The sequence below is a fragment of the Boeremia exigua genome, assembly GCF_020726555.1.
Source record: "Boeremia exigua strain MPI-SDFR-AT-0100 chromosome Unknown C7974scaffold_1, whole genome shotgun sequence".
NCBI classification, from domain to species: Eukaryota; Fungi; Ascomycota; class Dothideomycetes; order Pleosporales; family Didymellaceae; genus Boeremia; species Boeremia exigua.
Genome location: NW_025763518.1, coordinates 1,131,011 through 1,157,931, shown reverse-complemented (window position 1 = coordinate 1,157,931; position 26,921 = coordinate 1,131,011). Strand labels below are relative to the sequence as shown.

Here is a 26,921-nt window from a genome sequence, read left to right as displayed (position 1 = left end):
CATGACGCCTCAAAGCGACCGAATGCTCACTCAGCCAAGTCAAATCTAGCTGTCTCTCATCCTCACTCGTCCAGACGGGGCGCGCTATACCTTACTAGTGCTCATCATTCACCTGCGCCCGTCAGGTGTCTCACACGGCAGCATGGAGAAGTTCAAGAACAAACTCCAAACTCTTCGCAGGAAGCCCCTACCAAATCACCTCAGGGAGCCCGTTATGAATCTGCCAGACGGCTTTCGAAACTGGGCGGTGGCATTGTAAGTAGTCCCGATCGCTCGTATATCCAATCTCAGATTGTCTGGAGTGGGAAAAGATGAGAAGTGCATATAGCATCAGATCGTACCACTGCTGAGTAGCATGGCCGGTAATTGGATTGTGTCGCTAACGGCAACAGTATCGTCTGCAATTTCAACGTCGATGTAGGGTAGGTAAGGCTGGAACCAGTCCGCTGTAGGTGTCGAGCTGACATGTGAAGCCCAGAGATTGAGATCTTATATCCACCCAACGTTGCTTTCAGCACAACAGACCTAACTGCAATATGCTTCAACAGGTACTGCCCTTCTAGACCTCTACGGCACCCGTTACTCACCACCAACAGCTTCCCAGAACAACAAAATACCGAGACGGCTGAAGACCTGACATTCAACTTCACCATCACCAACAATTCGCCCGACATCAAGCTGAGCTCACCGCACCCACCACACGGTAGCGCAGATTTGTTCTTTGCGTCATGTGTATTCCGCCAGGAGTTCGATGATACGATGAAGAGGAGTTTCAATCAGAGATCGCTGGTCCTGATATCGCACCATGACTTCACCAGCTTCAACAACCGCATCCTAAGGACTATGACAGAGAGCGGAGTGATCAGTGATCCAACTACCCTTGAAGGCGCTCACGCTCAAATGAACAACTGGTCGGCCCCGTCCGTAGGCCACCATGAGCTGCCATTCCTTGGACGTATCCTTAGTCTGGACATTGCACCTCACTCGTCGTTCCCGTTGCAGGGACTTGCCGGCTCGGTACCTCTAATAGCAGAGCTCAACCCGTCGATATACGCATATGAGCCGGTCGGTTCCTGGGACATCATCATGAACTACATGCCGTGCATCACCGATCTCTACGTGCTCTACGAAAAGCTGGTCCTCTGCGAATCCGTCATAGTAGTCGCCAAATCACCCCAACTGGCCAGCGAAGCTGTATCCTCGCTGCTCGACATTATCAGGCCTATTCCCTATGCCGGCGTTGTCAAACCTTACATGACCATGCAAGCCGACTTCCGCAGTATCGGTATAGATGGTGGTACTCCGCGGCCCTTTATAATTGGCATTACCAATCCCTTCCTGCTAAAGCGCATCGTCGCCGCCGCAGAGAAGACACAAGGCATGCGCCCACACATCCTATACCTGCAGAACTTCGACGGCCCAGTGCCCACGCGGCGCCACCACTCGCTGCACCACAAGTCCAGCCGTAACGTGCTTCTGGATCTGCCCGGCGGTGGCATAGAAGTCCACACGCCTTCCAAGCGCTACCTGAAAGCCGAATCCAGCGTTGTCAACCAAATCGAAAGCGTGTTGAGACTCGACAGCCAGACCTCGTCGCTTGGCCCACTGATCCGACGACACTTTGCTGAACTCACAGCCCAGCTCATTGCGCCCGTCAACCGCTACCTGGCCACCAGCAATGTCGTGACGCCCGGAGGACACCAGCGGTACGCCTCGTTCTCCATCCCCGACTTTCTCGCAAGTGTGAGTAAGCACGGTACGAGTGTGAAACTGAGGGGCCAAGCCCCGATGCAGAGACATAGGGCTAGGGATGCGCTGTATGCGGCGTTTTGTGCGAGTGAGAATTTCTACAGCTGGCTGGATATGAAGATCAGCTTGGAGAACGAGGCGAGTGCGGGGCTGTTGGGGGCGGCGCCGATGGGGGTCAAGGGTAGCTGATGAGGGCAGTGAAGGAGAACCGAGCTCTCATGTGTAATGTGTAATAGACGGTCGACGCATTGGAACAGGGCATACTGCTTATACACGGATGGCGTGGGAGGAGGTTGCCACTGGGTAGGATTGGCGACAGAGTACGGCAGCTCATGAGTGCACGTCTGCTCTATTCTTTGTATATGAGAGTCAAGTATCTACTATCCGTATATACCGCGAAAGATCGTGTTGCTAGACTTTGCAGACCATGCTCACGTGATAACTACTCATGCAACTTGCTGTTAAATGTGTTCAAACAAGAAAGCTCATACATAAACTCGACATCTCAGAACATACAACGTTGAAAGAAGAAACATGCAATTATTGTCTGCAGGGAAATATACAATCGTTCGCAAGAGCATCCACAACTAGACTAAGTCCTTCGAGACTACGATACTTCTCCTACCGCAGAGACACCTTCAAATCACATCTGCTCTCGTCCACTCATTACCTTGAAAAGTGGTCACACAACATGGCTAGCTTATCCAGTGGATTTCTGTCTCAACATCAGGCAACAGACAGTGTCAGTAACGGGAGGTATGTAATTATTGTCTTGGAGTATTCGCAAACAGACAGAGCGGATATAGACTATCTTTTCCGAAAGAACAGTGAGATGTTTGTGCAACAGATCGGGGAGGGTCTCTACAACAAATGCCGCTGCCCGAAACTAGAGCTCTGCCTCTAGCCATCTCTTATAGTTACCTATCTCTTTTGCTACTAGATTGCTTCTTTTGTGCCTGTAAAGTCTGCCTTGCACTTTGTAGCTGCCCCCGGAAGCTTACATTCATCTTGCACCAGGGACTGATGCGCGTCTCGGCATCGATGCCTTCCTGTCTACGCGCAATCCCAAAGTCTAGCAACTGATGCCGCTGCACGAAACTACAGTATAGCAGGGGTAAGTAATCAATGTAGCTCCTTAGATGTTCTTCTTCTAGCAGCACCTCTCTGCAAGTAATAGTAAAGCACCCTAGACAAAACAATAAAGTGCTAACATTAAAGCTAAAATATTTTGTATACCTCTATAGGTTGTGTTTCGTTGATAGCTAGCTGCTGCGAAGTCTTGTGACACATTGACTACTTAACCCTGACATACTGTAGAGTTCGCACATACCTGGGCTGCACCCGTGTAAAATACTTCGGATCAAAAACAGTACGCCGGTCAGGCAAGTCAGGGTCAAGTGTCAAAAGAGTGGTGTCGAGAATGTCACAATCCCGGAGCAAGTCCGAGACAGGAATGGTGTTCGCGGCGCTCCTGCCTCGAATTCGACATAGTGAAAAAAAAATCAATCAAGACTCCACCACAACCACCACCTCAACACGACAACGACAATAACGACGACGAGAGCAAAAGAACTGGACTTGCAGGGAATCGAACCCTGGACCACTCCCATGCTTTTACAGGCCTCAATTGAGTCTATAAGATGCTAAGGGAGTATTATACCACTAAACCACAAGCCCGGTGATGTTGTTTGATGAGGGTTGGACCGAGAGTAAAAGTTATGATTCAATAAACTAGAGTCGAACAGTGTGCTTCAGGTCGAGAACCAAGCCAAAAACATTAACAAAAAGGTATCCGTGGTAATCGCATATGTATGCCATTCTTTTACAGCCGTAATCAAAAGCACCGAGGAGAACGCCATACGTCAATCGTAGCAGCGTTCAGTATGTACATGTGGAACGTGCGTGCCGCCTGAGCACGCTTATCGGATGATGCCGTCCTTGCCTGGTGGCGGGCCGGGGGGCGGGGCGTACTGCTGGTTGCCGCCATATGTGGGCTGCGGGCTCTGCAGCTCGACACCATTCTGTTGGCCGTAGTAGCTCTGGTTTGCGCCGTTACCGTAGTAGCCGCCGTTGTTGTTGTTATGTGTTGCGGCCGAGTACGGAGGCGCAGGCGCGGTGTTGTAGTTGTTATTGTAGTAGGGCTGCGCGGTGTTACCGTTGGGTCGGGCGGCCCAACCAGTACCGTAGAATGGCTGGCGGCCAGCCTTACGCCTGCGACGGGCAGTTATGCAGCTATGTGATGTTAGTGCATGGTCGTGGTGGCGACGAGACAAGCTGCCTGCGGAGCAATGAACTTACCTGCAGAGGAAGAAGAGAAGTAAGAATCCAATGACAATGACCGCAAGGACGACCCATCGTACCCAGGTGTTCCAGGCAGACTGGCGATAGCATCGTCGCTGGTTGTAGCGGTCATAGTAACACCTGGTTTGGGCCATGGCGTTAGTGATTTGTGTGGATAAAGCTGCTAACAGCAATAATCGAGAGCGTGTTGATGATGTTGAAAGCATGATGGAGAAGAGACAAAGGTATCGAGTGGTGAGAGTGTGGAGGGTCGATGGATGACGTCTTCAGCTGCTGTTTGCAGAGCTGGGGTATGCAACCAGATTATAAGGGAACTACTCAAGGAAGCTACTCAAGCCTCAAGGAAACGCATAGCCACAGCAATAACGTACTCATCATAAAATTGCCGAGCGACTAAAGCAGGCATTGTCGTTCTGTCTTGGCCGTCTAGCCGGTCGAAACTAATGGTGTCTGGAGAGCTGTGAGAGGGTGTTGCAAGCTGGTGGGCCGCGGATAGGAACTCACAAGTGGGTATGACGAAGTCTAAATGCTTGAACAGGCCCGCCTCTCGAAGATCGGTGCGGCTGTGCACTTGGCGGGGAGCTAGTTCGGCTCTGACGGAGAGTGCTGCGACTGGCAATGACGACGCCAGGCGCACTGTGATTCGCTGTAGGCACAAGCTCGAGGTGAGCTGCTGATGTCCCAGCGGTGGCTTGGTCGCCCGACGTGGAGATTTCAAAGAGGTTGTGGACGACGGTCGAAGCTTCGGTTCTAGCCTGGAAATTTGGCACGAGACTCGTCGGTGAAAACTGGCCGGCTCAATATGGAATTCACAGTCGTCTGAGCTTCACTGCAAGCCTTCGTGGCCACCCTAGCTCCCTTCGCTGGGCGTGGACCGGTGAGTTGTCACCGAGACCGTGTTCGATGCGCATTCCTGAAGGTCTTTCGATTTTGAGATAGCATCACCTTCGGACCTCCAGGTCGTCGCAGACGACTTGGGAACATCTGGCGATGGTTACTTGACTCCGCTAGGTCATACGGACCCATGTACAGATCGTTGTACGCTGCAGCACCCCACTCATGTCTCTCTGGAGTCTGCAGCGCCGTTATGTACCCACAAGGCTGATGCACCGCCCGGACTCTGGAGCAGCTGCACCTCTACTCACGTCCCTCACTTATCCACAGCTGAACTCGCATCTCGCATCTATTTCCCCACATTCAGCTCGCTTCGTGAGGCCCTCCTCACAACATTTTATGGCAACACCATTCCAGCAGAGTACCGCGAAAGCAGGGATGCATCGCTGGCCCTTGACGGAGCAGCCAATGGGAACGCTGGAGACCTCAGTTCCCTGGGTACGCTAATGCAGGATGAGTTGTTCAATTGTAGATGGCATAGTTGCCCGCTGGTCCCACTGCCAGCGAAGCTGCTGAAATAATTCTGTTCCTCGCGGTTGCCCTTCTGCTCTCTTTCTCCCTCTTGTGTGTGTAATTGCGCCTCTTTGGTCGTGCTCATCGCCTGTTCCGTGCGCACATTGACCCAAATTCTGCATTTCCTCGCGAACACGGATACCCCGGCCCGCCGCGACTGTGCGACTGCAACACGAGATGAACGATTCCGTCAGCTTTCCACAACACCGGACTCTGGGTTTCCGTGCATCATGACTGCGCTGCTCAATGACGCAGCTCGTAGGCACGCGAAAACAGCATGAGCCTGGACGACTATCGCGAGCTTCGTGTCGACACGGTCACGAGCACGCGTAAGTCACGATTCGCAAGGGGCATGCACCTATCACCATGTGGAATGGAGGCAATGCTGGACCTGACCAAGGGAATCTGTAAAAGACAACAACCCTTTCGATACATATTCGAAACAACCGTGGACCAAACCGTCTGTCTCTTTATCACGCTCACTACATGGTCGCTCGAACCGCAAGAGAGGAAAATGCTACATGCTAAGTCGAATGGACTAGCGACTCTGCGTTGTCTCGATGGAACCGATATTCTCCAGAACAAACAAGAAAAAAGGCAACATATGCTGAAGCTTGGAAACACGGTGTGGCCATCGCTGGCCTGCAGTTTGACCTGCCTGTCTTGTCTTCCGTACACGTCGTAAGAATCATTAAGCATATCGTAAGAAGCTGACGGCCGTGACATCGTGTGAACATAGGCGCGTCCAAGTCGTAAAACCGATCAACCGAAGAGAAAAACATCGAAGCGAATGCGCCGCTGGGCACGTGGCAGGCAAATGCCTTGTCGGTCACGTTATCAGCTACTCCACTCCACCCACAAATTACTTGCTCGCTCGGGCAATCAGCCACTGGAGGACAGCGTCGAGGTTGGTCTCTTCTTTGGCGCTGATTCCATAACAGCTCACCTCTCGGTGCGACACTTCTTTGAGGTTGAGTGCCTCGATGAGCTCGTCCACCGAGAGCTTGCCTTGGATGTCAGACTTGTTGCCAAGAACGAGGAGCGGGATGCCTTCTAGGGCTGGCTTCTCTAGCAACAACTTCAGTTCTTCTCGCGCAACTGGCAGCGCCTCCCTGTCGGCCGAGTCGACAATGAATCTGGACGGGTAAGCGGAAGCGTTGGAGCACGTGCGACACGGCCTTACACTATGGCATTTACACCACGGCAATATCTCTCCCACATGGAGCGAAATCTAGGTTGACCTCCGAGGTCCCAACTGTAGTTCGTGGTCAGCAGACGGAGCGCGGACAGGGTGGTGTGTCTGCATCCCGGAAATGTGGCTCAAACCGGCTTGGTACCACAACAGGTGGACCTGCGTGACCAGGGCAGCACAGGAAGCACTCACCACTTCAAGGTTACATGGCCTTTCTGGACACGCTTCATGTTGAAGCCAACGGTAGGGATGGAGCTATGGCCATTAGCGCTTGGACCAACGGTGACGGAGCTCATGGTCGTGCAGAGCAGCGCAGTCGGCATGCTGCTGCTTGCACAACGTGGAGCGAGGATTGACGCACTCAACAGTAAACTCTCCTCCCTAGAAGCGTCTTGTCAGCCGGACATGTTCGCGCAGATATCGTGGATGCAGCGCGGCCACTTCCCGATCCGGAAGACACTCACCGCCAGAACCCGCAACAGCGAGGTCTTGCCAGCATTCTGCAACCCGATCATAGTGATGTCCATCTCGGTCGCCCTGCAGGGTGAGATAGTCAGCGTCCATCAAGGCTCCTCTCGGCAAGGCGTGTTGCTGCATGTTGGCGCTGGGGCAGGTAGGAATGGACAGATATCAAGGCGCTCCAGGCGTCAGGAAGTGCATGTGAGGCGCAAGGCAAGAGGCAAACGCACCAGAACAGGCGAAGCAGCCAGTCATAGATACGGCGGAAGATGCTCGCCATGATGGGAGCACGCGTGATGGCAGTGGCCTCGAGTCGCGGTCGTCGTCCCGCAAGAACAGGTGATGGAGGTGGATGCTGGTGCGAAAGCGTGGGAATCCTTGCTGCGGGGTCTATTCGGTAGTGATTGGCGATCACGCCGGCGTTGAGCAGCAGCAACCGTGAATTGACAGCAATACAACAGACATGCAAATCGTGCGGGCTGCAAAGTGACAGTGAAGAGCGAGGACTGCGCCGCCCTGGAGAAAAGGCCGCAGGTGGAGAGGTCGCTGTGCACGCAGTCGCCGTGGGCAGGTGACTTGCGCTGCAGCTGCAGCTAGCGCCCTCCCGCGGCTGCATCTGCGGCCGTGCGCAAAAAGTGCGTTCATAACTTTTTGCGGCCGGTCTGCACTCGCAAATCCCACACAGTCTCGCTGTGCCCGCCCACGCGCCGACCCTGCCAGCTGCAAGCGTCGCCCGCCATGGCTCCTGCTGCCGCGAAAAAGCAGCCACAGTGGTCGACCGACTTCGACACCAAGCGCCGCCAGCACCTGTTCCAGAATCCGCCCAAGGACAAGACGGCCTATCCGACGCTTGCTGCCGCCGTCGACCCCCACATCAACTCGTTCAACACCATCTTTGCGCCCGGCGGCCAGATTGAGGAGGGCATCAAGGACATTGGCATCAAGAGCTTCACCGACGGCGACCCATACGCCCAGCCCGAGGAGATTGGCCGCCGCAACCGCCTCTCGGTGCGCGTGCAGGATGTCTTCCTCGACAAGGCCGTGCTGCCGCCCTCCAACAAGGTCGCCCTGAAGAACCGCAACATCCTGCCTGCAGAATGCCGGGAGCGCCACGCCACCTACCGCGGCAAGCTGCGCGCTCGCCTGGAGTACAGAGTGAACAACGAGGATTGGCAGGAGGAGGTCTGCGATCTCGGGCATGTGCCCATCATGCTGAGGGTGAGACCGTCCCCACTGCCGGGGTGCGCACGCGTACAGCAGCACAGAAGCTAACTCGTGACAGTCCAACCGGTGTCACCTCGAGAACATGAGCCCGGACCAGCTCGTCAAGGCCAAGGAGGAGACAGAGGAGCTGGGAGGCTACTTCATCGTCAACGGCATTGAGAAGATCATCCGCATGCTGCAAGTAAACAGGCGCAACTATCCCATGGCCATCAAGCGAGGCGCCTTCACCAACCGTGGCCCTGGCTACACACAATACGGCATTCAGCTTCGCTCGATACGCACCGATCAGTCCTCGCAAACGAACGCGCTACACTACCTCAGCGACGGAAACGTCAACTTTCGCTTCTCTTGGCGGAAAGCTGAGTACCTGGTACCTGTCATGATGGTCATGAAGGCGTTGGTGGAAACGAACGACCGGGACATTTTTGAGGGCATCGTTGGCGCAGCTGGCTCGAAGGGGCTGGCGGAGAAGCAGTTTGTCACGGATAGAGTGGAGCTGCTGCTCCGCACATACAAGGTCTACGGGCTACACTCGCAGGCCAAGACCAGAGCATACCTGGGATCCAAGTTCAAGGTCGTACTGCAGCTTCCAGATGACGCCAGCGACGATGAGGCTGGTGTCGAATTTCTGCGAAAAATCGTGCTGCCCCACCTTGGAGCCTACAACGTCACTCCGGCGCAGAACGCCGACAAGTTTCAGATGCTCCTCTTCATGGTCCGCAAACTCTACTCCTTGGTAGAAGGCGAATGTTCAGTCGACAACCCTGATACCGTCCAGAACCAGGAAGTCCTGCTCGGAGGTCAGCTCTATGGAATGGTCATCAAGGAGAGATTAGACGAATGGCTGAACTCATTCCGACCTGTCCTGCAGGACTGGGGTCGCCGAAGCGAGTGGAAGTCGTTCACGTCGCCCGAGTTCAAGAAGGAATTTGTACCAAGAGTTCTGAAGCGCACAACCATGGATGTTGGGCGCGCCATGGAGTACTTCCTCTCCACTGGTAATCTTGTCAGTCCTACTGGTCTTGACCTGCAGCAGACGGCCGGTTTCGTCGTTGTGGCTGAGAAGATCAACTTCTACCGTTTCATCAGTCATTTCAGGATGGTGCACAGAGGTGCTTTCTTCGCCCAACTCAAAACCACTACTGTACGAAAGCTGCTGCCGGAAAGTTGGGGCTTCATGTGTCCCGTCCACACGCCTGACGGTTCTCCATGTGGACTGCTAAACCACTTTGCACACAAGTGTAAATTGGCTACACAGAACGTTGATGTCTCAGCCATTCCCAAGCTTGTGGCGCAACTAGGCGTATCAAGCAAATCCTCCGCATCACTCGAGTCAAGCGTTGTTGTACAGCTTGACGGTCGCGTCTTGGGTTTCTGCTCACCAAAGCAAGCCAAGGCCATCGCAGACACACTGCGATACTGGAAGGTTGAGGGCACGCACGATGTCCCGTTGGAGCTTGAGATTGGCTACGTTCCCACCTCCAACAGCGGCCAGTACCCAGGTATTTACATGTTCTCACAGGTGGCACGGATGTACCGACCTGTCAAGTATCTGCCTCTGGGCAAGCTAGACTACGTTGGATCCTTCGAGCAGCCATACATGTCGATCGCCTGCACAGATCCCGAGATTGTGTCTGGCGACTCCACTCATGTCGAGTTCGATCCAACCAACATCTTCTCAATTATCGCTAACATGACGCCGTTCTCCGATTTCAACCAGTCGCCGAGAAACATGTACCAAACACAGATGGGTAAGCAGTCGATGGGTACTCCTGGAACCGCCTTGCGGTACCGCACAGACAATAAGACCTACCGCCTCCAGACAGGTCAGACGCCTATCGTGCGACCACCTCTCCACAACGAGTACGGGTTTGATAATTTCCCGAACGGCACCAACGCCGTTGTGGCAGTCATCTCCTACACTGGTTACGACATGGACGACGCTATGATTCTGAACAAGTCTTCCCACGAGCGCGGTTTCGGCCACGGTACTATCTACAAGACCAAAATCTGTGATCTTGAAGAGGGTGGACGCCGGAACAGGTCTGGAAAGACCGTGTCCAAGCTCTTTGGTTTTGCTCCGGAGGGGCTTAAGAAGGCGTCCTACCTGGACACACTAGACGAAGATGGTTTCCCACGTGTTGGAACGCTTCTGCGTCACGGCGACGTTATCGCAGCATGGCATACAGTTTCGTACGACCCTGCCACCGATGACTACATCAACCGCGACGCGAACACCCAGTTCTTCAAGTACAAGGAGGATGAACTTGCTTTCGTCGAGGAGGTGCGCATCATCGGCTCTGAAGACGGCACGCAGCCTTGCCAGAAGATTAGCGTCAAGCTCCGTGTTCCCCGTTCACCCATCATCGGTGACAAGTTCTCATCCCGTCACGGACAGAAGGGTGTCTGCTCGCAGAAATGGCCCTCAATCGACATGCCCTTCTCTGAATCTGGTATCCAGCCCGACGTCATCATCAACCCTCACGCCTTCCCGTCGCGAATGACAATCGGTATGTTCGTTGAATCCCTCGCCGGCAAGGCAGGTGCCATGCACGGCATCGCGCAGGACTCGACACCCTTCCGCTTCGACGAGCAGAACACGGCCGTCGACTTCTTCGGCCACCAGCTCATGAAGGCCGGCTACAACTACTACGGCAACGAGCCTATGTACTCGGGCATCACTGGTCAGGAACTCGCCGCCGACATCTACATCGGCGTCGTCTACTACCAGCGTCTGCGTCACATGGTCAACGATAAGTACCAAGTCCGTACCACGGGTCCCATCAACTCCATTACCGGCCAGCCCATCAAGGGTAGGAAGAAGGGTGGAGGTATCCGTGTTGGTGAGATGGAGCGCGACGCGCTGATTGCCCACGGAACCGCTTTCCTCCTGCAGGATCGTCTGATGAACTGCTCCGACTACACCAAGGCCGCCGTGTGCCGCACCTGCGGCAGTTTCCTGTCGACTGCACCCACGGTTAGCGAGTACTCGCGCAAGAAGGATGCGGGAGGCAGGAACTTGACCATTCGCTGCAGGAGGTGTGCAAAGGTCGCAGATGGACTTGAGAGCAAGGGTGATACCTGGACGGATGGGCAGGGCATTCGCTTCAGCGGTGGCGACGATGTTGCGACGGTTGCTGTGCCTGGTGTGTTGAAGTACCTTGACGTCGAGCTGGCAAGTATGGGCGTCAGGCTCAAGTTTAACGTCTCGCCTTAGGATTGTGGACTTTTGGATTGGCAGCATGTTGGAAAGGATCTGTGTAGGCATTACTTGGCGTTCAGGACTGTAAAAGTTACCAGGCTCTTTAGCAGCATCAGCGGAGTTTTAGATCGACGAATCCACCCATTGCAAAACCAACACTCGCCTTATCGACATGGATCTGCTTGATCAATATGGGTCCTTGGGTCCTTTAATCCGGTGTACATGCCGTACCACAACCTTCACTCCCTCTTCACTCCCTAGCCTCCTGATCTCCTTCCGCACACCAAGCGCAATCATCTCAGCAATGGTAACACTTCGATGCGTCCCCGCAGTACAGCACACAGCAATGCCCGTCGCACGCCCACCCTGCTTTATGAATCTGACCAACTCCTCCACCGCATGAGCGATCTCCCTCCGCGCCCCAGCGTCCCTCAGAACTTCATCTTGCACAATCGCCGCGACACCCGAGTAATTCTCACATATACGCGTTGGCGGAGCAAGGAAGCTCCGCGCATCGATGGTGTACCGGAGCGGGATGTTGTGTGGTAGATGTTCATTCAGCAGAGCAGCAAATGCACGAGTGGTCGGGGTACGATCTGTGGAGAAGGTGAGCAGATATATCGTGGGCACCGCAGCAGGGTTCTTGAGAATCGAGCGTGGAAGTGGTGCTGCCGTGGATTCGCGGATGTGGTGCATGGTGGGTGAGTGCTTCGAGAGAACGAGTCGTGCTAAGCGTTCGTTCGAGACTTTGTCTTGGGGATAAGGTAGAAGAGTCGGTAGTGTGCTGCGTGTGTAGGACATTCCGCTCTGTTTGTTTCCGACGCATTCGATGGTCGTATAGCGCGGTTCAGGTACAGTCGTTAGGGCAGTGCTTGTTCTTTCGATTGTTTTTCTGCCTTTGTCGTCGACGTATTCGATAGTACGAGGGGAACTCGAAGTCGGCAGAAGTGGTAGATCGTAGTGTAAATACGGATCACTGTGCCTCAATGGTGAGTCTGTAGAGTGAGAGGTATGTGGACAGACATCGTAGATTGTCAAGCAAGCAGGCGCGCCGCTAGGGCCGGAGAGTGTTGTGTGTAGCTGTCCGGGTACAGCACTAATGTATGACGAATGCATAGAGGTTGACATTGAGGGACGTATGTGCACACCGAAGCACATGAACTTTGCAAAGCAGGAAGTAGATCGTGGTCTGTTTATGCGTGGCCTCCGAAGTGTTACCAAAGCCAACGGATTCAACCGACCCTCTTGGCTCCGGTGAGGATGACTGAATATCAAACGGGGCGCAGGAAGATGAACAGGGAGCCTCGAGCGAGCCTTCCAGCACTAAGGATGACAAGGTGAGGTGCATGAGAGACAAGTAGCATCCGAGGTTAGCGCTGCCCATTGACCAGTGCTGGTCAAGTGAGCGACAAACGGCGATTGTTTGGACGTGCCTGCATTTCTCCGGATCCGCGGAAGAAGGTGACTATCGCTCTGTCCATGTCGGCACGCCATGGGGGCAAGGGTGGTGCGTACTGATGAGATTCAAGAAAGAGCGTTCTACCCAAAATTGCCTGAGGCGAATTGATCGGTCATTCGTTCTTGCTACCTCAATCAGCCCCGAATTGCGTGCTCAACACATCAACATTGCGTAGCATTTACTCTCACAATTCAAGGATGCGGTCAAGCTTGAACATTAGATCGTTTCGCATTTTGTTGTTGAGCGCCCAGGCTCACTACTTCTATCATCCTCATAATGCTGCCACAACTCGCAACTCTAACCATAAGCAATGCTAAGACTCAAAATCCATCGTTGTCTAACCGACCAACCTCAGGCCACTCGCTGGGGCGCCAATCTGGCAGACCTCGCAAATCTTGCACACAGTCCCCTTGTATCTGCCGTGGTACTTGGAGCCGTCGTAGGGACAAGCAACAGAGGGGCTGCCACCGTAAATGGGCGTGTGGCTGGCAGCACAGATCTCAAGGTCGGCAAATTGGTCGAAGTCGATTTCGATGCCGTCGGCGGGGTTCCTCTCAGCAACGGTCTTTACACGCTTGGCAGACTCCTTCATCTTCGCGTTATTGGTCCTGTCAAGCAAAGTATTCGCGAAGTTGAGCGCGGTGTTGAGCTGCTTGTTCTTGTGGGCAAAGTTCATGGCCGCGGAAAGAGGAAGAGACCTGTGAGCTCCCTCGAGCTCAGGCACAGTGAAGTAGGCAGACAGCTCCAGAGCACGTTTCTTGTCCTCGTCAGAAAGGGCTGAGATGTCGGTGGCACCCTTGGTGAGTGCGCGGCGCTCAAGCTCGATAGACATAGCAAGAGTGTATTGCGCTGCGGTGTGGATGGCCTTCTTGGCCTGGACAAATATTAGCATACTCAAGTTGATAACCTGATTGTTAGACATACCTCAGTCAGCTCTGCTTGCGATGCTACGACATTGACGATCATCAGGTGCAGTAACCTCTTGAAAGCAGCGACACCATCCGGAAGCTGATTCTTGAGCAGTGCTTGCTTGCCGGCAGCCAAGTCGGCAGAGAGTGTGGACTCAAGGTCTCGCGGAATGATGGGTAGGATCTTTCGTGAGTCTGTCTCGGTGACTGTTCTCCGTACGTAGTTGACCAGAGAGGGCATGTTTGGTGTAGCGGGAAGGAAGGTTCGTGTCGCTTGGTAAATCTCCTGGAAGCGGTCTTCCAGAGGTGCAAAGTTGACAGCACCGACTTGCCTGTTCAACAATTGCATAGCAGTCTCGAAAGAGCCCGCTGCAACGTGGTCTGCTGGCAGCGGCGAGTTGCGCGCCCACAGGTCAGCCTCACTGCTGCCAGCCCCTGTGTCGGCACCCTCAACCTCGACGAAGTCGTCTTCAGCCTCTGCATCACCATCATCTCCCATGTCCCAACCGCCGACATCCTCATCGTCATCATCACCACCAAGCTCAGCACTTGCACCGGCGGGTTCTGAATCACCGAGCAAATCCTCGTCACCGTATCCGTTGGCGGCTGGCTCCTCGTCACCAACGCCCTCAATCTCGCCCGCGAGGGCTTTCTCGAAGACGCTCGAAGATGCTGCGCGTGTGGGCCAGTTCGCTTTGAAGGTCGGAACAACCGGCCTTGATGGCTCGAGAGGGGTACCTATCGCTGGTACGCTGATCTGGTCTTCTGTGATGCCAGCTGCTTCGAGAATCGACTGCGCTTGCTCATCAAGCCCGTGAGCCTTTGCAGTAGCATAGGCCAACGGATACAAGTCAATCTCCTGGAACATCTCAATCCTGTTCTGAACATCGCCCAGATAGAGCGCGTTCTGGAAGCGCGCGGTCATATCACCACGGTGTTCGGCGATCTTCGCCATACGCTTCAACTTGTCTTGATCACCTGTCGACAGATACAAGAACGACAGCTTATCAAAGTTCCGCAGCTTCTGGTAAGTCATCTCGACTATTTGATGGTTACCATGTGCGAGAGCCTCCGTGCTAAGTCGCTGCCAGAGCTTAGGGCGGTCAAGCTGTTTCGCCATTTCTACAGCGACCTCCAGGTTGCCACATTCGATGGCCAGTTCAAATCGTGTTTGAGGATCCTGGACGAACTGAAGCGCAATCTCCGGGTAACCCTTCTTCTGCAGGTACGAGATGATGCTCTGACCGACAAGACTGGAGGTCTTGATGATGTTAAGCATTTCATCGTAGTTGCGCTTGACAAGAGCGAGCTTGAAACGGTACTCGGTGGGATCGATTTGAAGAATCTTGGGCTTCGCGGCCCTGTCCAGGCAGTAGATGTTGCGGCCCTTGACCCTTACAAGGTAAACCGTGTGCTCCAAAGTTCGAACAATACCGTTGTCGCCATTCATCAAGCTGTACTTGATGTGGTTCAAGGTCGAGTACAGGAGGACGCCGGTATCGTCCCAGGTAGCGCTCTTGATTCGAATGGTCTCGTGCAGTGTGCTGACCTGGTCGAGGTTCTTGGTGGCAATGGTGACATTGTGCTTGCTTAGAAGAGCTACGTGAAGCCCATCTGAAGACCAGACGACATACTTGACGCCAGCCACGGCAAGTTCTGCCAGGTTCTTCTTCGCTTGAATGTCGTACAATATGACCGTGGTAGGTGTGATGAGGAGCAAGTTGCCAGTGCCGCCAAAGTAGATGTCGGTGGTGCCATGCGGAGGCTTGATCGTCTTTGTGGTCGAGTTGGTAAGGTCCTTGATGTCGATCTGCTGATTAGCTTGGTGGAAGACCGCGAACCTGTTCCTCGCCACAAAGACGGCCGAGTTTCCGGAACCGCGCTTTGTATCGGTTGGCTCCACGGCTCCAGATGCGTCGCGTGGGAGGCTGATCAGCTCATATGTGCCGCTATCCGCAGGCGAGGTGACCAAAATCGAGCGCTCAGCAGGGTTGTACGAAACAGTCCGTGGGGGTGTCCACGGGCTACCGAGCTTCTTCAAAGAAAGCATGGAAGGAGACTCGAGGTTCTTCTGGAAGTCGTACGACCGGACGTGCTTCTCCTTGGTGATGTAGAAGAGGTTGTTCTGGTAGACGGCAGACGCAGGACGCTCCCGCTCCAGCTTGAAGACCATGACACCGTTGTCGTGACCAGCAGCGAAAAGGTTGATTTCCGGATGCGCTGCAATAACCCAGAAGCGGTCGTTCTCCCTCTTGAAAGACTGTACGGATGTCCTCCTGTTGAGATCCCATACCCGGATAGTCTTGTCCTCGCCCACCGACAGAATCAGGTCCTGGTGTGGGTGGAACAAACACGCTGACGCGTTCTGGAAATGCCCTCTGCAAGTGTCGACTTCCCAGGCCTTTGTCTCCGACATCCTCCACAGTTTAACAAGGCGATCGTCACCAGCGGAAACGATCAATGGCAGTGTAGGGTGGAAGGCGACCCAGTTCACACCTCGGTCGTGGCCCTCAAGAACAAACTTGACAACTGCATCCGTGTTTCCAAACATGTCTGCCTGGTTCTGGTTCGAGCGAGCCATCTGGTCCTCGAAGTTCATGGACGTCGGCGCGGAGTGCTTCTTCCTCAGCCCAGAGATATCCCAGACGCGAACAGACTGATCGAGCGAAGCGGAGACGACGAGGTCGTCCTTCGGGTGGAACTGCGCACACATTGTGTAGTGGTTGTGGCCAGTCATGGTGCAGACTTGGACAGGTTAGGTGCGTGCGAGGACTGGTCGAGCGAGGATGACTTACTAAGAGAGCCTACACATGTTAGTCGCTGGTATGCAAAGAGAGGCGGTATTACTTACGGTTCTGCCAGTTCCAGATGCGGATGGTCTCTGCGTACTGTCAGCGCGTCCTCGTCGGCGGTGCGATGTGCGCTTACGGTCGTCTGAACTACTGATGATCCAAGGTAGCTCGTGGTGGAAGAAGACGGTTCGGACATAGTCCAGATGGCCGCTCAGTGTGAACAGACACCGTCTGGTCTGATACGACCAAACCTTGATCTTGTAGTCATCACCACCAGATACGAATCTGTGTCGTCTCAGTATGCCGCGCAATCGCATTCAGCGTCCGTAATGCTCACAATGGCTGCGTCTTGTGGAAGTCAACGCCGCGAACCGGCCCGTCGTGCTCTTCGAAGCGGTCGATCAGGGTGCCCATGCGGTAGTCCCATAGCTGGATGGTGGAGGAGTGCAGCGACACTAGGATCCAGGGTCTAGGGCGGTCAGCGCAGGGAGCGGCATCAGGAGCGCATTGGGTACCTCTTGGGGTGGAAGGCGATGCCCTTGGCCCGCGAGGACTTGGACTCGAACTGCGCTGGTCAGCGATGTGCAGGCGCGCATGCCGGAGCAGCGGCGTACCTTGGTCAACATGCTCGGGGAGGACGCCATGGTGGAATATAGGGCGAAGCCGCAGCTTCAGTGGCACGCGGAGCGGCTTCAATGCAAGAGACGGCGGTAGTGGGGGTGGAGAGCGTGCAATCAACAAAAATGAAACACGGTGTTGCGAATGGGTGACGCTCTGCTGCCTCCGCCGCAAGCTGCTCTGGCCAGAGGTTCAATCTGTCCACGCAACGGAATACCAAAGCGTGCACAGGCCAGCTCGCAACACCAAGGACCGCCCCCACCAGGGAGCTGCGACACGTGACGTGCGCGGCCGTCTTGAGACTGAACTCGTCTACAGGCGAATCACCGTTGGCTGGACTCACTTCAGGGCTAGTGGACATCAAGACGCGTGCTTTACCCAAGCAGAGCCGCATCGCCGCATCGCCGCGAGGCCCAATTTCTGCGCCGCTGCGTGCGCTCGGTTGAATGTCTGCATGCCGTGCGAGCGTATGCATGTCTGCCCCGCCAATGCTCTCCCGCTGCCAGCTGGCCAGCACTACCCAGAGAACCATGCGCGCCGCAATACTGACGGCTGTCGTCATTCGCTGGGCCGGTTGGGCTCGACGCAAGGTGAGATTGTGCGCAGCCTGAGGAGAGCTAATTGCTCGTGAACACATATCGACGGCACCAGGTAGAGTCATGGTAGCGAAGCACGTCTGCATGCAGGCCCGCCTGCGAAGAACCGCGGCCGAGCAGCTCATTGCGACGCAGGTGATAATTCGCGAAGTCCCGCACAATCCCAGGCTCTAGGGAATTGTGACCACCCCAGGCCCGCCTCCTCCAATCCTCTTTTTTTCCTCCACTGCCTCGTTCAACCACCGCCACCGCACACATTTCGTTTCCTTACTGGCCTGCGCTCTGTGGCTGCCACTGTCTGCGAGCTACCCGTCCTGCATTGCTGCCTGTAGTACTCTCGATTCTTCCTGCACGATAAGCAGGGTCTGACCTGTTACGCTCTCCACCAGTCCGTCTGCAAGTCGCCGCTCAATCCCTCGGCCACCTTCTCCCGCACCTCCTCCAGAATGACACTGTCCGCACAGTCCATCTCCCGAATCCAGAAACCAAGACACATCCGTCGGCCTTGCATACCATAGTGTCAGCAACCTTCCAGTGAGAACATCGTTGATACGTACGCTGTCGCAATTGGCCCGCCAGCCTGACGCAACCACCGTCACCGGTGAACAGCACCAATTACCCCAGCCCACATGGCGACCCACGAACACCCGCCAAACTTCGAGATGCTTCATGGTTGCCCCACGCCGCCGCCCATTGCGTCGAGCATGTATGGTCCGCCTCGCTGTCTGTCTCAAGCGAATCAAATACCGCCAATGTCCAAGCGTATGGGCGCTTCCAAACCGCTACACACTCCGCCGATGGAGTTCACGCCTATCGGACAGAACCAGTTTCGCTTCACCCGGGCGCAATCGATCGAGCGCTCGCGGCCTTCCAGTGTCTCGGGCCACGCATATGCCGGCACAACGCCCCAGGAAAGCGAATATGACGAGAGCTCGGAGGAGGAAAGCGAAGAAGAGGATGAACGGCCTCGACGTCGGGTAGAGGACGCTGAGTTTGAACTCGAGGAGGTGGACAGCGACGATGAAGACGATGAAGACATAGAAGTCGTAAAGCCGGACCATTGCGAGGACGCCAAGAGCGACAAGAGCGTTGTTGCACTAGATGACAACGGGGTCATGGACCGCCTGAAGGGACTCCACGTTTCGGAGAGCTCGACGGACGACGAGGTACAGGAGCTCATCTATTTGCCTAAGAAGAAGAGGTGGAGTGCAAAGCTCTTCAAGCGCACCCACAGCCAGAGCGTCGAAGGCGAGAGCAGTTATTCTGACGATGATATTCAAGACGACAATAAGCCGGCGGCACGTCGTCTGCGCCGTAAGCTGCGAGGGCCTGGGCCTTGGGATAGGCGTGGCTCGCTCATCTTCGAAGACAAGGGTTTCCCGAATACTAACAACATCGAGGAAGTAGAGGAGCCGGAAGAGGGAGTAGTCAAGCACACAAAAGGCCCACCATCAATCCCTAGCGATGACGCATTCACGCTAGACGAGCTCCCATTTTGGGGAGGAGCTTACGAGACCATGGATGTTGGACATGATTCATAATGGCATGTTTTAAAACGCATGGGCGGTATATGTCAGTTTGCTTGCGGACTAGAATGTTTGCCTGTTTGTTTGTTGTTTCTTAGCGTAGCGATTACCCCTTTCGTAACATCCTGTGTACTTGCTCTTTCTTGCTCTTCCTCTTTTCAATCACATGGCTTGGTGCAGTGCATCGATGTCGGATATGCAGGCTTCCGAGAGAAGGCTTGGGCAAGAGGCTTTAGTTGGGGTTTTGTGAATTTGTCCTAGGCATCTATTTCTAGCCTGCTGACAAGCCTTGGAGCTAAGCCCCACTGGTAGCCCCAGTGCGGGTTAAGGCTGAGGCTGAGTGCCCAAGCTTCAACACCAACATCGCGTCTCCAACACGGATTTTACAAAGCAACCTAATTATACGCTGCGATATCCAGCACGTGTACCTGTACCTGAATCAGATACTGACACAACTGTGAGCACATGCTGATGCCTACGTCGTCATATGAGCAAGTCTTGAGTGTACGCAGGCGGAAGCGTAATCTGCTGGCTAGTTACAAGCTGAGAGCTCTCATCCAGCTTCGGAATTTACCGCAGCGAATGTTTCCACGCGTGGTTAACATCGATAATGTAGCGTGGATGTCTTGCGGCTACCAGCTCTCCCGCTACAACCCAGCTTGCGCCACGCTCCGCCCATCAGCAAGCGCTCTGATGAGTGGCTGGCGAGGCAAACACCCAGAAATGTTATTCGTCAGAACCAATCGCTTACCACACAGTCAGTGCTCTCTAACCAAATCTCACCCGTCACTAGATTTGGCACATCCTTTGATAGATGCGGAGCTCCACGCTGTACCACACAGCCCTGCGCGATCAGCATCGTTCGGATAGTCACCATCCGTCTTGAACGCCATCAGCAAACAACGCTGGTGGCTTGAAATGTATTTGTATAAAGATGTCTTGAGGGAACTGCATAACGTTCATCATCACCATCTTCACAACAGCAACTTGACTTAAGTACCAACTTGACTCTTCTAATACCCCATCATATAACCATCTTCGTACTTTTCACACCAATTCCGTCATTATGATCAACATTACGAAGCTCACCATTGTGGCCCTCGCTGCTTTCGGCTCAGTCCAGGCCCTGCCTCAAAGCATCCCCTCAAGTACCTCCACTCCAGCAGCTCCAGCAGCCACGGCACCCGCAAGCGACCAAGCCCAACTCTTCCGTGACCTGTTCACCGCACCCACTGCGATCAAGCGCTTCCAGCGCCTGCTGACCCAAGGCTCAACCCTCCTAACCGGCGATGCCCTCCGACAACTCACTGTCTTCTCCTTCAACAACGCCACACCCGCCGCCGGCGCAAAAGGCGGTGCAACCAGAGCCGCCAACATTGAAACATTCCCCATCCTCACCGGCCTCGGGATAAGCACTACCCTCGGCTTCCTCGAGCCCTGCGGCATCAACACGCCCCACGTGCACCCGCGCGCCACCGAGTTCCTCACCCTCGTCGACGGCGCCGGCCTGAAATTCGGCTACGTGCTGGAGAACGGGCTGGTGGGCGCCGGCCAGAACCCCGAGATTGCAGGCACCCTGAACAAGTTCGAGGGCACCGTGTTCCCGCAGGGCAGCATCCACTTCCAGTTCAACGACAACTGCGACGCTGCTACCTTTGTCGCCAGCCTCAACAGCGAGGACCCCGGTACGAGCCAGGTGGCGCAGAATTTCTTCGCGCTGAACAGTGGCGTGGTCAATGCTACGCTCGGGTTCCCCAAGACAATTGACGGCAAGAACATCGAGGAGTTCAGGAAGCTGATTCCGGCGAACTTGGCGCAGGATGTTGATGTCTGCCTGAAGAGGTGTAACAAGTATTAAGTGACTGGTAGAAAGGTGTCTTTATAGTATAATGGTGCGGAGGGGGGACTTTGGGTTTACATGGCGACGGCGTTGGGGTTGCATATCTACTTCGTGGTTACTCTTGAATAGTGTTTTGTACATGTGTTGAGCTTACATACTTTTTAACATGTATTTATCTTACGAATAAGTGACTGGTTTGAAGTGTGATGTAGGTGTTGCTTCGATCGAGATCGTGTCCTGCAAACTCAGAGAATCAACGTGTCTCTCAGGATCACTGAGATGAGAATGCTTAAGGGGAGTCTCAGTAGCTCGAGCGATCCGAGATCGCACATCGCCCACATCTTCAGGGGTTGAACACACCTCCTGAAATCTGTGGAAGACTGGACAGATTTGCTAGGCTAAAGGGGTCGTAAAAGTCCCGGCAAGAGAAGCATCCTTATGTGAACAGGAAATCGAGATTGGTATATGTAGCTACTGACAAACTCCGAACGCCAGGTGCTGTGAGAACAACTCGTGCAACATCTCCTTTCACTCCAACGCGCGCTCCGTAATAAGAACTTTGCTTGCATCGATCGATGCGCAATCTACGTTTTCAAACATATTACGCAGCCGCTCGCTGAGCGTTGCGGCCAGCTCTTGCGGGCGCGCGAACAGCACCAGGCCTGTTCAGAGTGTACTTGGCGAACGACCTTGCCAGAGCCTTCTTCGCGCTAACCTTCTGTGAGCCGACGAACGAGTCCACCGTGACGGCTATGGCCCGGTCAATGTCCTGCGATGAGCAGTAGTCTGAGAGACGCATCTTGCAGAAAGATTCTGCGATACGCAGGATGGCTTCAAGGTGACGGACCTAGGCATGTAAGTATGTGTGTAACAGAATGAGAACTTGGTTTGCTTACGGTGATGGGGTATGCTCCAGTGGCCATTGACTCACGGCGCATATCAGCGAACAGGCGGGCAACCTTGTCCTGGTCGATCTGATAGAGCTTGGGTCTGCACTTCTCACGAGCATAAAGAATGTACTTCCTCAGCAGCTCCTGTGGAATCTCACCCTCCTTGCGGGCAGTCTCTATATCGTCAACCTCCATACCCTCAGCGTTCTCGCCTTCCTGTGTTGTCTTAGCCTTGTCCGAGTAACCGTATGCAGAGTTGACAAGAGGATGGGCACGACCGTGGGAGTTGACAACAAATTTTGCGAGTCGCTCATCTTCCTTGGGATCGACTGTGTCGCGCACAACACATAGAATGTCGAAACGGGATAAGATGGGCTCGGTCAATTCGACGTTCTGGGAGAAGGGGATGGTGGAATTGTAGCGTCCGCCAATGGGATTAGCAGCTGCAACGATGGCGCAACGGGCTTGAAGGGTTGTGACGATACCAGCCTTGGAGATGGAGATGGTCTGCTGTTCCATGGCTTCGTGAATGGATGTTCGATCCTGGTCATTCATTTTGTCGAACTCGTCAATGAGACATGTACCCTTATCGGCAAGCACCAATGCACCTCCCTCCAGAGTCCACTCGCTAGTCATTGGGTCGCGGCGAACTGAGGCAGTCAAACCGACAGCGGAAGCTCCCTGGCCAGTGGCAAAGACGGCACGATGAGCAGTCTTCTCGACGTACTTCAGTACTTGAGACTTGGCTGTACCTGGGTCTCCTAGGAGTAACACGTTGATGTCGCCACGAATGGAATGACGTCCAGCAGCCTCTTTGCTGACACCACCGAATAAAGATAGCGCAACAGCGGTCTTGACATCGATGTGGCCGTAAATACTGGGCGCGATCGAGTTGATAATCTTATCAACAATTTTAGGATCCTTAGCCAATTGTCGGATCTCGCGCTCATCCTCGTCTGTAAGTCGGAAACCAGCCAGCTGGTCGTGAGACTTGACTACGTAGTTTGCCTCCAGAATTGTGGCAAAGACCGGGAACCCGTTCTTGTTGTTGAGAGCGGCATCGTAGTTATTGCGGTAGATGCCAGTGACTTCAATCTCTTCGCCAGGCTTTGCAGAGTCAATCAGATCCCAAAGCAAGATGACCTCGCGGTGACGAGGCAGGCGACCAGCAGGGACGGTGCCTGGCGATTCTTGCAATGTGAGCTTCTGGTAGTTGCGGTATACTGTTCGTTCCGAATTAACTGTGAAAGGCCCACGAGACTGGCACTCTTGACAGAACGAAATCTTGACCTCGACGTTCGAATCTTGATGGAAGGGACCCAGCGTTGTGCCGCACTTTGTGCAGTCAAACTTAACGTACTTGAGCTGGGGAAAGACTCCGCTGCGGCGAGTGACAACTCCACTGACGCGGACCAAGCTGTTCAGATGAGACTGACGAAGCTGACGCAGAGTGTACTGAACAGGTACGTCTGTGATTCGGACGTGGATTTCGTTGTGAATACGCTCGTAATCGGGGTAATGGAGTAGCACAACTTCCATGGACACCTGATCGAAGATCTTCAGCATCTCGGTCGGGGTGTTTGCAAGCCAGTATGCAAGTGTAGCCTTGGACTCGGCAAGGTGATCGAACGACACTTCAAGCGATTCGGCGTTGACCTCGCCAAGTGTGCGGATGCGCGTGCCGTACACTGATGTCCCGTTCTCGTCCGTGTATTCTGTCAGAAAGTTCTTGAACTCCCGCGCGATAGTACGAGCGACCTGTGGTTGAGCCACCCAATCAGTCAGGTTATTGGCTTTAACGTCTGTCAAGGCCTCCAGGGTGAGCTCCTCGTTCATGACATCATCGCCCATATCCATATCATCCTGATCTTCGTCATATCGATGTCTCCGTACACGGCGGCGGCCCTGACCCATGAGGTCGGCCAAGCCGTCTTCATCATCATCTGGCAAGAAAGCGGCTGGCATACGGCGTCTAGCTTCCCGATCACGGGCATTGAGACGTCTCTCAAGCTCTCGCCTTTGATCAAGGGTAAGTTCGTCGTATTGGCCTTCGTCGTCTATGCCGTCGCCCTCGTACGCGTCGTTCTCGCGCCTGCTGTAATCGTTCTCGAAGTCGTCTGCGAAAAGGTCGATGCCCTCAGCTTCTTCGGCCTCCTCGTCCAAGTCGTCAACATCGCGGATGATGTCATCGTCGTCAAGCATGTCCGCATCGTCGTCTTGAGGTAGCATTGGCGGCGAGGAAGCCATCGCTGTCTGTAGTCAGATGTCTGCTAGTCTCTTTCTATTGAGACCACTTACGGCTTGAAGGGGGAAGCGCTCCAGAAGATGAAAGCCCGTCATCGCGAGAGCGTTTGTTGTTACTTCTACCGGGGCCTGCCCCACGGTTCGCGGAAGACATGTTGGAGCGCAAAGGAGAGCTAAGTCGTCGGTCAGTGGTTCAACAGGCGACGATGAGGGGGAGGGGCTCCTGCAATGTATACAACTGGTGGTAGATACGTACCTCATATTAAGTCAATGCACGAACAGATATCGTGTACAAGGATACACGGGCACAAAAACAGGTCGTGAGTCGGTGGGGTGTGTATAATGTGGGGAGTGGTGAGGAAGTCACGACAGTCGCGCGTAAATTCGCGCCTGCCCTGGCAACACACGCGTTGATTTGCGGCTAGGCCAAATCGGGGCTTAATTGATTGAGCCGGCCAGAGCTCCACTGGGCCAGTATGACACCAACACGATACCACTCTATGTCTTGGTTACTAGAGAGTATCAAATAATCGAAGCTCGCGATCACGAAAGCCTCACTATTCAGGCTGAGCGCCTGACAACGAAAGCATGGCCGACTCGCATTCCACGACTGCCTCCGCGAAGCCGCGCACAGGCAGCATGTCGCAATTATCGGAGAGCTCACAGACGGCGGCAGAGTAAGCATCCTCGAAATTCCTCATGAAGTGATAGCTAATGGCGCTGGTAGATTCATCAAAGAGCAGCTCAGCCTCGAGGCTGAAGCACGCGAGGCTCTTCCCTATGTCAGTCCCAGGCTTTCCCAACTGCGCGCGTCGTACTGACGACTGACAGCAATTCGATACGTGCACACGCGACCTCGGTCCCCTCCGTCAAAGTCTCTACGCTTGCCTGACGTGCAGTCCACCGCCCGCCAGCGACGCCCAAGTCTACACCCCAGCTGGCGTTTGCTACTCGTGCTCGATATCCTGTCACGGCGAACACACCCTCGTCGAATTGTTCAATAAGCGCAATTTTGTCTGCGATTGCGGTACGACCCGCATGCCCGAGAACGTGCCCTGCACTTTGCGCCTGAACTCAAAGACTGGACAGAAGGGAGATGTGGCAGGCGAGGAGCCTTCGAAAAGCAACAGGTACAATCAGAACTTCAAGAACAGATTCTGTGGCTGTGGCGCAGATTACGATGCCCATGAAGAGAAGGGCACCATGTTCCAATGTCTAGGCTTGGGGACTGTCGATGAAGGCGGTTGCGGTGAGGACTGGTGGCATCCAGAGTGTCTGGTCGGCTTCACTCGTGAGGAATATGCGAAGTCCATCGAGAAACCTGAGGTAGGAGATACGAACGGCACTGTCACAGATGTTGAAGCCAATAAAAAGACCATCGCCGAAGAAACAAACACATCAGCCACACAATTGCTGGATGCCGCAGCGCTGGAGCGGAATGGTGTGGACGGAAACGACGTGGCGGCTGAGGCTGAGGAAGTGGAAGATGAGGATCCGCCGCTACCTCCAGGCTTCCCACTCGAGGATGACTTCGACCACTTTCTCTGCTACAAATGCGTTGAAGCCAACCCTTGGATCAGAGGGTATGCTGGTTCACCTGGGTTCTTGCCACCAGTGTACAATCAAAGGACTCTCAATGCTGCTCAGCTCGCAGAAACGCCTACATTGCCAGATGCCGCAACGAACGGTGAGTCCAAGAAGCGCAAAGCATCTGACGACGATGAGGACAGACCTGACTCATCATTGTCTATCCCGGTTGCTGCTAAGCGTCAGAAGTCCGAAGATCCCACCAGTGCACTCTCCAGCATCCCAGAAGATGCCACCACCTTAGATCTGCCACCCGTATCGAAGACGGAAGTTCCAGCGGACTGCAAGCTAAAGGCTCTCCCTCCTCTCCCCACCGCAGCCCTTGCCAACTCGTTCTCGCTCTTCCTTAAACCTGACTTCCGCGAGCACCTCTGCCGCTGTGCAACCCACTTCACGCTACTGACACCGCATCCGCAACTCCTCGAAGAAGAAGACACGTACGAGCCGCCGATCTCAGAAGTCGGCAACGAAGGCGCGCCATCCGCCGGCACGGGCTCGCTTCTCGACCGCGGCGAAGCGGCGTTCAGCAACATGGACCGCGTGCGCGCGATCCAGGGCGCGATGGCGTACGCACAACTCAAAGACAAAGTCAGCGCGTTTCTGAAGCCCTTTGCCGAGAGCGGGCAAGCTGTTGGGGCCGAGGATGTCAAGGCGTATTTTGAGAAGCTGAGGGGTGATTCACAGGGAATTCAAGAGGCTGCTGTTGGGGCGAAGGAGAGTAGGGATGATGGTGATGAGGGAGGGCCGGATAGCGGGAGCAGGAAGGAGCAGAGTGGGTATTGAAGCGCTTTAGGACGGGCGTTGGATGAGATTGATGATACCAATTTGAATGACGAGAGATGAGAGATGAGTAAACTGTATAATGTCAGCAGGAGGTACTTCCTTGCGTCGAATTTGAATAATGATTTTCCGCTGTCTGTGTAAATA

The 26,921-nt window shown here is 54.4% G+C and overlaps 9 protein-coding genes and 1 non-coding gene across 10 annotated transcripts; 5 read left to right on the top strand and 5 right to left on the bottom strand.

Moving 5' to 3' along the window:
• Positions 1–214: 214 nt before the first annotated feature.
• Positions 215–1,938, top strand: C7974DRAFT_301154 (uncharacterized protein; the record flags this gene model as incomplete). Its single annotated transcript, XM_046137835.1, has 4 exons — positions 215–255; positions 393–422; positions 474–548; positions 597–1,938. The coding sequence occupies 4 exons, from the start codon at positions 215–217 to the stop codon at positions 1,936–1,938; spliced, it is 1,488 nt and encodes a 495-aa protein (XP_046002643.1).
• Positions 1,939–3,322: 1,384 nt separating this feature from the next.
• On the bottom strand, positions 3,323–3,426 carry C7974DRAFT_t3. The gene has a single exon. It is a non-coding gene; the product is annotated as a tRNA-Ala (tRNA).
• On the bottom strand, positions 3,323–4,550 carry C7974DRAFT_382459 (chitin synthesis regulation, resistance to congo red-domain-containing protein). The gene is made up of 2 exons (XM_046140678.1): positions 4,048–4,550; positions 3,323–3,981 (listed from the first exon to the last, which is right to left on the bottom strand). Exons 1-2 carry the CDS (start codon positions 4,254–4,256, stop codon positions 3,669–3,671), a joined length of 522 nt encoding a protein of 173 aa, XP_046002642.1. The 5' UTR covers positions 4,257–4,550; the 3' UTR covers positions 3,323–3,668.
• A 1,769-nt stretch (positions 4,551–6,319) lies between these two features.
• Positions 6,320–7,388, bottom strand: C7974DRAFT_299869 (ADP-ribosylation factor family protein; the record flags this gene model as incomplete). The annotated part of the gene is made up of 6 exons (XM_046137774.1): positions 6,320–6,593; positions 6,641–6,712; positions 6,842–6,904; positions 7,011–7,030; positions 7,114–7,186; positions 7,339–7,388. 6 exons carry the CDS (start codon positions 7,386–7,388, stop codon positions 6,320–6,322), a joined length of 552 nt encoding a protein of 183 aa, XP_046002641.1.
• A 458-nt stretch (positions 7,389–7,846) lies between these two features.
• On the top strand, positions 7,847–11,549 carry C7974DRAFT_407600 (DNA-directed RNA polymerase I polypeptide 2; the record flags this gene model as incomplete). The annotated part of the gene is made up of 2 exons (XM_046143251.1): positions 7,847–8,326; positions 8,391–11,549. The coding sequence occupies 2 exons, from the start codon at positions 7,847–7,849 to the stop codon at positions 11,547–11,549; spliced, it is 3,639 nt and encodes a 1,212-aa protein (XP_046002640.1).
• Positions 11,550–13,163: 1,614 nt separating this feature from the next.
• On the bottom strand, positions 13,164–17,688 carry C7974DRAFT_8767 (coatomer WD associated region-domain-containing protein). The gene is made up of 8 exons (XM_046147432.1): positions 17,308–17,688; positions 17,209–17,258; positions 17,031–17,162; positions 16,830–16,978; positions 16,753–16,782; positions 16,697–16,705; positions 13,918–16,646; positions 13,164–13,867 (listed from the first exon to the last, which is right to left on the bottom strand). Exons 1-8 carry the CDS (start codon positions 17,335–17,337, stop codon positions 13,331–13,333), a joined length of 3,666 nt encoding a protein of 1,221 aa, XP_046002639.1. The 5' UTR covers positions 17,338–17,688; the 3' UTR covers positions 13,164–13,330.
• Positions 17,689–18,284: 596 nt separating this feature from the next.
• On the top strand, positions 18,285–19,704 carry C7974DRAFT_8998 (uncharacterized protein). The gene has a single exon (XM_046147467.1). It carries the CDS (start codon positions 18,537–18,539, stop codon positions 19,446–19,448), a length of 912 nt encoding a protein of 303 aa, XP_046002638.1. The 5' UTR covers positions 18,285–18,536; the 3' UTR covers positions 19,449–19,704.
• A 697-nt stretch (positions 19,705–20,401) lies between these two features.
• Positions 20,402–21,428, top strand: C7974DRAFT_9000 (RmlC-like cupin domain-containing protein). The gene has a single exon (XM_046147468.1). The coding sequence runs from the start codon at positions 20,500–20,502 to the stop codon at positions 21,289–21,291; it is 792 nt and encodes a 263-aa protein (XP_046002637.1). The 5' UTR covers positions 20,402–20,499; the 3' UTR covers positions 21,292–21,428.
• A 291-nt stretch (positions 21,429–21,719) lies between these two features.
• C7974DRAFT_8742 (minichromosome maintenance protein MCM) lies at positions 21,720–24,772 on the bottom strand. Its single transcript, XM_046147427.1, has 4 exons — positions 24,664–24,772; positions 24,462–24,580; positions 22,170–24,412; positions 21,720–22,120 (listed from the first exon to the last, which is right to left on the bottom strand). The coding sequence occupies exons 1-4, from the start codon at positions 24,666–24,668 to the stop codon at positions 21,875–21,877; spliced, it is 2,613 nt and encodes an 870-aa protein (XP_046002636.1). The 5' UTR covers positions 24,669–24,772; the 3' UTR covers positions 21,720–21,874.
• Positions 24,773–24,893: 121 nt separating this feature from the next.
• Positions 24,894–26,907, top strand: C7974DRAFT_459661 (putative zinc finger in N-recognin-domain-containing protein). Its single transcript, XM_046146114.1, has 3 exons — positions 24,894–25,084; positions 25,135–25,189; positions 25,239–26,907. Exons 1-3 carry the CDS (start codon positions 24,996–24,998, stop codon positions 26,775–26,777), a joined length of 1,683 nt encoding a protein of 560 aa, XP_046002635.1. The 5' UTR covers positions 24,894–24,995; the 3' UTR covers positions 26,778–26,907.
• Positions 26,908–26,921: the final 14 nt, after the last annotated feature.